The sequence below is a fragment of the Suricata suricatta genome, chromosome X (genome assembly GCF_006229205.1).
Source record: "Suricata suricatta isolate VVHF042 chromosome X, meerkat_22Aug2017_6uvM2_HiC, whole genome shotgun sequence".
Lineage (NCBI taxonomy): Eukaryota > Metazoa > Chordata > Mammalia > Carnivora > Herpestidae > Suricata > Suricata suricatta.
Window position 1 is genome coordinate 56,207,240 of NC_043717.1, and position 11,656 is coordinate 56,218,895.

The 11,656-nt window shown below is 35.5% G+C and overlaps 1 protein-coding gene across 5 annotated transcripts in view; it reads right to left on the reverse strand.

Moving 5' to 3' along the window:
- ATRX (ATRX chromatin remodeler) overlaps positions 1-11,656 on the reverse strand; it is a 275,833-nt gene that overhangs the window by 125,287 nt on the left and 138,890 nt on the right. For all 5 annotated transcript variants that reach the window (XM_029929461.1, XM_029929463.1, XM_029929459.1 and 2 more), the window contains 2 exons: positions 4,464-4,605; positions 3,183-3,292 (listed from right to left, as the gene is read on the reverse strand). In XM_029929461.1, the coding sequence (XP_029785321.1) occupies positions 3,183-3,292; positions 4,464-4,605 (252 nt within the window). The remainder of the gene's footprint in view (positions 1-3,182; positions 3,293-4,463; positions 4,606-11,656) is intronic.

Consider the following 11,656-nt stretch of genomic DNA (forward strand, 5'->3'; position numbering starts at 1 on the left):
GGACAAAATGGATAAAAAAATAGGACTCATTTATTTGCTACCTACAAGAAACTCATTTTAGACCTGAACACACCTGCAGACTGAAAGTGAGGGGATGGAGAAATATCTATCATTCAAGTGGATGTCAAGTGAAGACAGCAGAGAAATAGGGAGACCCTAAGTTTGCCTAGTCACATGAACACAGCTAGATAAATATGAAATCATTCAGAACATCCAAGAAATCAATCTGAGGTCTGAGAAAATGGGCTGCAAAACTAGACGTAGAAAACCAGCCACATGAGAATGTCCATTCTCACTACTTTTATTCAACATAGGACTGAAAGTGCTGGCCACAGCAACGAGACAACAAAAAGAAATAAATGGCATCCAAATTCACAAAGAAGAGGTAAAACATTCACTATTTGCGGAGAACATACTATATATGGAAAACCCAACAAATTCTACCAAAAAAAACTACTAGAAGTGACAAAAATTCAGTTAAGTCACAGGATACAAAATCAACATACAAAAATCCATTGCATTTCTATACGCCAATAATGAAGCAGCAGAAACAGGAATAAAGAAAACAATCCCATTTACAGATACACCAAGAATAGTAAGATACCTAGGAATAAACCTAACCAAAGAGGCAAAAGACCTATACTCTGAAAACTATTAAACACTGATGAATGAAACTGAAGAGGACACAAAGAAATGGAAAGACATTCCATGTTTATGGATTAGGAAAAAATACTATTAGAATGTCTATACTACGCAAAGCAATCCACACATGTAATGCAATCCCTATCAAAATACCACCAGCGTTTTTCACAGAACTACAACAAATAATCCTAAAATTTGTATGGAACCACAAAAAACCCAAATACCCAAAGCAATCTTGAAAAAGAGGAGCAAAGCATTATAATTCCAGACGTCACGATATATTACAAAGCTTTAGTAATGAAAACAGGATGGTACTGGCACAAAAATGAAATACAGATAAATGGAACAAAAGAGAAAACCCAGAAATAAACCCCAAATTACATAGTCGATAAATCTTTAACAAAGCAGGAACAAATATCCAATGGGAAAAAGTCTCTTCAACAAATGGTGCTGGGAAAACTGGACAGCAAGCAACATGCAAAACAATGAAACCAGACCACTTTCTTATATGACACACAAAAATGTTCAAAATAGATAGAAAACCTAAATGCTAAGACCAAATGCATAAAAATCCTAAAAGAGAGCACAGACACTGGCTGTAGGAACATTTTTCAAGATATGGCTCCTGAGGCAAGGGAAACAAAAGCAAAAATAAACCTTTGGGCTTCATCAAAATAAAAAGCTGCACAGTGAAGGAAACTATCAATATAACTAAAAGGCAACCTTTGGAATGGGAGAAGATATTTGCAAATGACATATCAGATAAAGGGTTAGTATCCAAAATATATAAAGAACTTATAAAACTCAACACCCAAAAAACAAATAATCCAGTTAAAAAATATTCAGAAAACATGAATAGATATTTTCCCAAAAAGACATACAGACAACCAATAGACATAAGAAAAGACGATCAACATCACTCATCATTAGGGAAATGCAAATCAAAACTACTATGAGATATTATCTTTCCTCAGTCAGAATAGTTAAAATCAGGAGTGCCTGGGTGGCTGAGTTGGTTGAGCATCCAACTTCAGCTCAAGTCATGATCTTGTGGTTTGTGAGTTTAAGCCCCGCATTGGGCTCTGAGCTGTAAGCACAGATTCTTGCTTCAGATTCTGTGTCTCCCTTTCTTTCTGCCCCTCCCCTGCTCGCACACGCACTCTCTCTCTCTCTCTCTCTCTCAAAAACAGACATTAAAAAAGTTTTAAATAAACATTAAACAAATTTAATTTAAAAAAAAGAATAGCTAAAATAAAAAGCAAACGAAAAACTACAGTTGGTGAGGATATGGGGAGAAAGAGTCCTGTTACACTGATGGTAGGAAAACAAACTGGTGCAGCCAGTGGAAAACAGTATGGAGGTTTCTCAAAAAGTTAAAAATATCAATTAAACTACTAGGTATTTACCCAAAGAATAGAACATCACTAATTTAAAGGTATACATACATATGCCCATATGCATACAGAAGCATTATTTAGAACAGCCAAATTATGAAAGCAGTCCAAGTGTAATTTGGTAGATGAACGGATAAACAAGATGCGAGATAACACACACACATACACACACAGAGGAATATGAACCATAAAAAAGAAAAATTTTCCCATTTCCCACAACATGGATGGAGCAAGAGAGCATAATGCTAAGTGTAATAAGTCAGTCGGAGTAAGACAAATAAATACCACAGGATTTCACTGACACATGGAATTTAATAAACAAACAAACAAAGGGAAAAAGAGACAAATCAAGAAAGAGACCCTTAATTACAGAGAACAAACTGATGGTTACATTGGGGAGGAAGGCAGAGGGCGATGGATTAAAAGATGACAGGGATTAAGGAGTGCACTTATCATGATTAGCACCAGGTGACATATGGAGTCACTGAATCACCGTATTTTACACCTGAAACTAATACAACACTGTGTTAACTAGATTTAAATTTTAAAAAGCCAAGACAAATGGTTAAAATGGTAAAAAAAAATAAAATAAAATAAAATAAAAATAAAAAATAAAGTGTCCAACTCACTGAATCTGTAATAGTTATCTCATGACTTAATATTACATATATATTCACTAATGCTATCTCTATTACAACTCCTGCCAATCAGAAATGCAGTATTTCAATAGTGAAAAGTATTTTACATCGTCCTTACTACAGGATCACAGCCTGTTAAAAATTATTAAAAATTATAAATAATTATAATAAAAATATAAAAATTTCAGAACCTTTGCAGTTTTTACTGGCTATGCCTTGTAACTCCATTCCTTCACTTCATTAGGATTTCTGCTCTACCTCACCTCCTAAAAGTTGCACTCCCTCTCTATTCTCTCTGAACCCTTCCTACCTGACAATATATATTTCTTATTTAATTAAAATCTCTCAACCACACCAGAATATAAGCTTCCTGAGGGAGGGATCTTGTTATTCTTGATCACTGCGCTATTTCTAGCCCCTACAACTCTGCCTGGGACACACAATAGAATCCAATATACACTCTTGAAAACATGGAATACACAAAAGCAAATTACCCTTGTGTTCTTACCTGTAAAGTCTTACCAAGGCCCATGCAGTGGGCTAGAATGCATCCTGAACCTGGAGATTTCTTGGTTTTTTTTACAGATTCACAACAGCAGTCCCACATAAACTGAACACCTAAAAATGACAGCTTCGTTAAGTTTAAAGATCCAAGTTAAAAATCTTCCTTCATAAACACATCAAAAATATAATCAAACTTCTAATAAACAGAATTTTAAAAAGAGATAAGCAATCTCCTAAGTATAATGAGATGCTCCCAAACCCAAGTAGAAAAAAGGACAGTAAACACAATCACACAGCAAGGTGCCTTCCCTCCATTAATCTAATCTAAGCTATCACAGCAAATCTCCATTCCCTGGAATGATTCAAAGAAACATATGAATAATCTAAAATAGAAATGTTATACAAAATTTTATCCAATTTACAGATTCCTATAAAATATTCTTTCAGGTTTGTTGAGTTTATCAAGAAAACAACCAAGGAGATAATTTATCATCTCTCCCTTTATTCAATAGTAAAGACTAAACAAGAAGGGGGGGCTCACTACCTAAGGAGTAGGAACTGTAGAACTTACCTTATGAATTCATTTATGTACACACTCACAACTAACTGATTCCATTCTAACAAAGTAGAGAAGAGGAATACATTGGTATCTTTCAAAATACCAATGTCAGAATATTATTAACAAACATACCTGAAAATGTTCAAATACCATTTTCTGAAGAAAGCTTTTAGCTAATGGTGGTACCTCTCCCTACTCCACAACTACCCGCAGCCAACCACTGGAGACTATATGAATCCACTTGCTGTATATACCATTTGTATGTGGCAGTTATTTCCCCTTCTATAACATTCATTTTCTTTACAACCATTCCATTGTTTCTACTCATTTATTTATGAGCTCCATGGGGGGTAGGGTTCATGTCTGTTTTGCTCACCAATGTGCCTCTAGTGCTTGGCAGAATGTAAGGCACACAGGAGACACCAAATATTAGTAAACTTTAGTTAAAAATGCTTTAATTAGGGGCACCTGGGTAACTAAGTTGGTTAGGCATCTGACTTCGGTTCAGTTCATGATCTCACGGCTCATGAGTTCCAGCCCTGTGTCGGACTCTGTGCTGACACCTCAGGGCCTGAAGCCTGCTTTGGATTCTATGTCTCCCTCTCTTTCTGTCCCTCCCTCCCTTGCTCCCTCTCTCTGTATCTCTCAAAAATAAATATTCAAAAAATTAAAAATAAATAAAAAATTAAAAAATTAAAATGCTTTAATCATATAATTGTTTCTTACCATCTACTTGGTGGGGTTTCAATTTGATAACCATATTTCTATGAACCTGCACTAAAGGTTCTTTGGTTTCTTCATCTTCATCTAAAACCAACTTGGTTGTTATTGGACACTTAGTGGGTGAAGCATCTTCAATTTCTATCACCTACAAGAAAGAGAATTATAGTTAGCCCAACTTAGAGAAATCTTTCAAGCAATACTAAGGAAAATTTTCCAAAATATAGACACACCTACACATCCACACATCCAATACTTTGTTCAATAAGATCAGGACATATCACAGGTTAACACAGGTTTTCTAAAATCAAAAACCTATACAAGATTGAACCACTGTGGTAATATGACTACTTTAGATCATCAGTTCACACCTAACATCTCAGTACATGGGATAGGTAGGGCTGTTGAGAAAAGTAGTGCTCTAAACACTCTATATGGTACTACCCTAAAGATTTGAATAGACACATGACTTGCAAACAAGGATGGTTCTGTTTTCTAGAACCCATCTGAAAATGTGCAATGGCACATAAAGGTTGTCACAAGGACTGATATTTAATGTAGGCAGAGAGGAAGGTAAATACAGATGTTCCACAATGTAAAAGACAGTCCCAAACAAGAACTGACCCACCAAAGATGCCAAACGACTTCTACTGAAAAACGGTGTAAATATGTATTATTAAAGGGAAAAACTTTTAGAAACACAGGCTCAAAAACATAACACATAATATCCTCTAACTGTAAAAGGAAAATAATTATCTCGTTTCTTATTTAAAAGAAAACTTAGATATAAATATACATGAATACATGTATGTGTATGCATTTTTTGCTGTCTGATCCCAGTATCTATCCATTACATACTATACCCAAGAAATGTATAAGGTAGGTATAAATATTCCCACTTTAAGATTTAAAATAAAAGTGAGAGACCCAGAAGTTAAATGACTTATACAAGGTCATACAACTATTAAATATCACAACACTAAGATTTACACCTAGAGGATCAGACTCTAGAGCCCTTGCTCTTAACCACTACACAATACTATTTTAATAAAGGAAATGCTTCTATAAACAGTTTTATGGCTCTATGAAAACTAATAAAGATTCATTATCTTGAAACTACAGACATTATAGGGATCCTGGGTGGTTTAGTTGGTTAAGCGTACAATTCTTGAATTTGGCTCAGGTCATGTTCTCACAATTCATGAGATTGAGCCCCATGTTGGGCTCCATTCTGACAGGACAGAACCTGCTTGGGATTCTCTCACCCTCTCTCGGTGTCCCTCCCCAACTTCTGCACATCTGTGCACTCTCTCTCTCAAAATAAACTTTAAAAATAATTACAGGCAGGCATTATGATGTGTAAAGAATAAAATTTATCCAAGTATTTTGTTTCTTATTTAAAACTCTAACTATGGATTACTTAATATTCACTATGTAAACTTTAAAATGTAAACAGAAGTAGAAAGAATAGTATAATCAACTGTTACCTACGTCCATCTTCAAAAATTAACAACTTCTGATCAATTTATTTTTTACTGACAGCCTCCTCCTACCCATTCTCCAACTTCTCAGATCCCACAAATGATTTGGAAGCAAACATGAGAAAGCATGGAATTTCATCTGTAAATGTTTTTAAATGTCTCTTTAGAAGGACACTCTTTTTAAACCATAACCACAGTATTATTATTGCATGTAAAAATAAAAAATAAGTCACAAAACTGTGATAAATTACCTGACTTGATACTGTACTTGTATAAAACTGTAAATGATATACAAATCAGGATTAATACTAGATGACATCATAGTGGAGAATAATTATGCCACAGACCATTTAGAACCAAACTTCATTTTAACAAGTTACTTGAATCCTCTCAGATTCAGTTTTTCCACCTGCAAACCAGGAAAGATTATAAACAGCCCTCATGGGATTGTTGTGGAGATTAAATAAGATAGTATATGAAGTATCTGACATAGACTAAGTATTCACTAAATCTTTCATTGTGTCCCTAGCTTGGATGTGTCCCAGCTTCATGTCACTGGGGCAAATCCACTAATCAAAATGGAAAATTCCTGTGTCTTGTCCTCTTGGCATGGGGGTGGCAGGCGGCATCCTAAAATGGTCCCTAAGATTCCCATCCATTGGTGTAAACAACCTGTATACTCCCATCTGTTTGAGTGTGGTTGACATCTGTAAATATGAATGGGATATCATTTCCATAATTGAGTTAGTAATCAGCTATGTTTGATTAAACCAAAAGAGGATTCTCCTAGGTGGGCCAGACCCAATTAGGATGAGACCTTTAAAAGACAAGTGATATGAAATGCTCTGTTGGGGCACCCGAGTGGCTCAGTTGGTTGAGCGTCCGACTTCAGCTCAGGTCATGATTTCGTGGTTGACAAGGCTGAGCCTTGCAACAGGCTCTGTGCTGAAATCTAGAAGCCTGGAGCCTACTTCAGATTCTGTTTCACCCTCTCTCTCTGCCCCTCCCCTGCTCATGCTTAGTCTCAGTCTCAAAAATAAATAAACATTAAAAAAAAATTTTTTAATGCTCTCTTACTGGTCTCAAAGCCATGCTGTGAAGAGAAGTGTCTAGGAGTTAAGGATCTCAATGCTACAATTACAAAAAAACTTAACTCTGACAAAAAGTGAGCTTAAAAAAGCACACAAAGTCTTATACGAAAATCTTAGCTCTGGCTAACACCTCAATTTCTACTTGGTGAGACACTGAGCAAACAACCCACTAGAACCACACTCAGGCCACTATCAATCTCCTGGGTTAGAGGACTGTGAGATAATTTCTTGTTTTAAGATGTGATGTTTGTAACAATATTTGAATATTATCACTAGAAAACTCATACACAAGGCTCTAATTAAGACTTTGGAACCATATGTTCATTAGTGGTTGGGAAAATATTTTTGTTATTAAGTGCTTTCTTTGGGATTGGGGATTATTCAGCCTTCATCTTGAATGCAGGAGGAGATAATTTCTTTTTTATCATTTTATTTTTTTTATTGTCTTTAGTCTAATCTTTAATCCTCATCCCATAATCCCACCCATCTCCCCTCTGGTAACCATGAGTTGTTCTCTATAGTTAAGAATCTGTTTCTAAGTTTGTCTCTCTTTCTTTTTTCCTTTGCTTGTCTGTTTTGTTTTTAAATTCTTTGTATGAGTGAGATCATACAGTATTTGTCTTTCTCTAGCTGAGTGATTTCGCTGAGCATTAACCCTGTAGATCTAACCATGTTGTTGCAGATGGCAAGATTTCATTCTTTTTATGGCTGAATAATATTCCATTGTATATGTGTGTGTGCAGGAATAATATTCCACTATGTGAACACACACAAACACACACACACACACACACACACACACACACACACCAATTTTCTCTATCCATTCATCTTTCCAATAAACATGGGCTGCTTCCATAGTTTGGCTACTGTAAATAGTGCTGCAATAAACAGAGGGGTGCATGTGTCCGTCTATATTAGTGCTTTTGTATTGGGGGGTGGGGGTAAATACCCAGCAGTGTGATTCCTATCTCAAAGGGTAGTCTATTTTTAATTTTTTAATGAATTTTCATACCGTTTTCCCAAATGGCTGCACCAATTTACATTCCCACCAAAAGGGGAAGTGGGTTCATTTTTCTCTATATCCTTGCCAACATTTGTTGTTTCTTCTCTTTTTGAATCTGGCCATTCTTACATGGATAAGATGGTATTTCCTTGTGGTTGTGATTTGGCACCACGAGAAAGACCACAAGCGAAACCATAGCATGGGACACATTTCCAGCAAGAGCAGCAACAAACTGAACCTGGTAACCAAAACCAAAATAGACCCTGCTAAAACGCTGGGGACGCCCCTGTGTCCTCGGATGGAAGACGTTCCCTTGTTAGAGCCGCTCATCTGTAAAAAGATAGCACACGAGAGACTGACCATGTTGATTTTTCTTGAAGACTGTATAGTCACTGCTTGTCAGGAGGAATTTATTTGCACGTGGGGAAGGCCTGGTAAAGTGTTAAGTTTTAATCCTTAATGCTGCACCGGATCTAGAACTCGAATAGGTAGTGATTTTTTTCTTGCGGGAGGGCGGGGTGTACAATGAATGTGAATGGTACTTCTTACTCCTAATGTAAATCTAAATGCATCAGAGCCATAATTTTGGATACTGCATGCCATGTAATTCTGAATCATTTGATAATTCAACTTAGAATGTTTAAAAAATATAATCAAACTAACTGCCAGCCAAGTCAGTCACCCTCCTGGGAGTATATAGAGTCCCAAGGTTAGCGTTCCTGTATTAGACGATTTCGACTTTAGGAAAATCATGACAGTGTGGGGAATAATGACTTTAAAATGCTAAAATTAAAATTTCTGCTTTAACTGGAATATTTTTGCTTAACTACTCAATTAGAATGTGTACACCTGATCGGAGTGTGTGTTCAGTATGGATGGCCATTAATTGTCACTTATAGGCTAGTTTTTATCTTAATCATAAAATGTTTAGGAATCTATGAAATTTAACTTTAGGAACAAAGCATTCAGCAGGGTTGATTGATATTATTTTCACATTGTTCTGGCAATCCACACAAAGAGAAGAGCCTTAATTTTTAAAACCCATTTTAGTCATTTTTTGACAACTAAAATTGTTTATTAATAAACATCTTTTTTCAAAGAAAAAAAGTTTCCAGGGGATTAGTGAATACTGAGCAGAGCATAACATAAACTTGTTGAATCACTGTACACGTGAAACTAATGTAACGCAGTGTGAACTATACTCAAATAAAAAAAAAAAAGGGAAAAATACAAAGGAGATTCAACAATAGTATGAGCATACCAAATAATTAACAAACATGGAAATGGCAACTAAAATGATCAAGTCTAAGTAGTAGGAAGAAAAGAGAATGACACATATTATGAATGGTCAAAGAAGAAGAGAAAGGGACAGAAAGATTATTTAAGGAAATACTGGCCCGAAAACTCCCTAAAAGTGAGTAAAGACCAGAATCTACAAATCTAAGAAGCTCAACAAACTAGAAGTGAGATAAACTGAGATCCAGACTGAGCCTATTAAAATCAAAGCATTGAAGGCCAAAAACAAAGAGAATCTTGAAAGTACCAAGAGAGAAGTAACCTGTCAGATACAGGGACCATCAATAACATTATCGGTTGACTTCTCACCAGAAACTTGGAGGCCAGACGGTAGTGTGACAATATATTTAAAAGTGCTGAAAGAAAAAACAACCTATCAGCTGAGAATTTCATTAAAACTAGACCTATTATACAAGAAATGCTAAAAGAAGGCCTTCATATTGAAATGAAACGATGCTATATAGTAACTCAAAGATGTTATATGAAGAAATAAATATCTATGAAAAAGATACATATGGAGGGCAAATAAAAGAACAAGTATTATTGTAATTTTGGTTTGTAACTCTAGGTTTTTACTCTATAGATTTAAAAGACAAAAGCACAAAAATAATTAAAAATATGTTATTGGTCACAAAATGTATAAAAATGTAATTTGTGACATGAAGAATAGATAGAGGAAATGGAGCTGTAGAAAACTACAGTTTTGTATTGGATTCAAATTCATATCCATTCAAACTACATCATTATGACCTTAAGATACTATATATAATCCCATGGTAACCACAAAGAAAATATCCATAAGTTTACACAAAAAATGAGATGGGAATCAAAATGTATCCCTGTAAAAAGTCAACTAAACAAAAAAGAAGGCAGCAATGGAGAAAATGATGGAAAAAAAACAGTTAGACATGCAAAAAGTATCAAAATGGCAGATACAAATTCTTACTCATCAATACTTAAAGCAGAAATGAATTAAACCCTCAATCAAAAGGCATAGATTGAGAAAAAGGATTAAAACACGATGCAAGTACTGGTTATCTACAAAAGGCTGACTTGAGGTTATAAGACACGAATAGGCTGAAAATGAAAGAATGATAAAAAATATTCCATGAAAATAGTAACTAAGAACTCTAGGGTGACTATGCAAATATCAGACAAATGGAACTTAAGTCAAAAGACATTACAAATGGGAAATATATATTGTATGTTGATAAAAGAATCATTTAACCAAAAAGATATAATAATCATAAACATAAATGCACCAACCGAGTCCTAAGATATATTAAACAGTGACAGAATTAAAAGGAGAAATCGATAGTTCTACAATAAAAGATTGGAGACATCAACACCCTACTTTCAATAATGCATAAAAAAAGCCAACTAAAGACCAATAAGAAAATAGAAAATTTGAACACTATAAGATGACCGTAACAGATATAGGTAATACTCCACTCAACGTCAGGAAAAATACAAATTTTCACAAATGCACATGAAACATGCTTATTTCTTTAAAAAATTTTTTTTATATATTTTGAGAGAGTGCATGCATGCAACTGTGAGTGGGGGAGGGGCAAAGAGAGACTCTCAAGTAGGCTCCACACTGTCAGCACCAACCATGCGATCATTACCTGAGCCAAAATCAAGAGTCAGATGCTCAACTGACTGAGCCACCCAGGCAACCCTTGACTGTAACAGATATATAAGTAACACTCCACTCAAAAGTAGGATACAAATTTTAACAAGTGCCTATGAAATATTCTAAAGGACAAACCACATGTTAGGACACAAAACAAGCCTTAAAAATTCTAAAGGACTGAAATCATAAAAAGTATCTTTTCCAATCACAGTGGAATGAGGTTAGAGATCAGTAACAGAAAGAAAAGTGTAAAAGCACAAATATGTAGAAATTAAACAGGATACACTTAAGTATCCATTAGGTCAAATAAGAAACCACACAAGAGAAAGTAGAGAAAACCCTCATACAAATGAAAATAAAACCACACAAAGCTAAAACTTATGGGATTCAGTAAAATCGGTGCTAAAAGGGTCAGTTGTGGGGAGCTGCAAAGATCTCAGCTGCTCGGCCATTTGTTAGTCGGATATGTCACTCCCTGAGGGGAGTTGCAAAATAGGCAGGGGAGCGCCACTCCCTGTCAGAGGAGAAGCCAGAAGATCAAAGATCAACCACCTGCAGGCAGGGTAGTATCAGCCCCTCAGGCGCTGTGCTAAAACACTTTAGTCTGGTTCCTCTTTTACTCCAGCCTTAATCCCTTAACCCTGTTTCCTAGCAACCGACCTAGGTCAGCTGCCTTGTTTTCCCGCCTT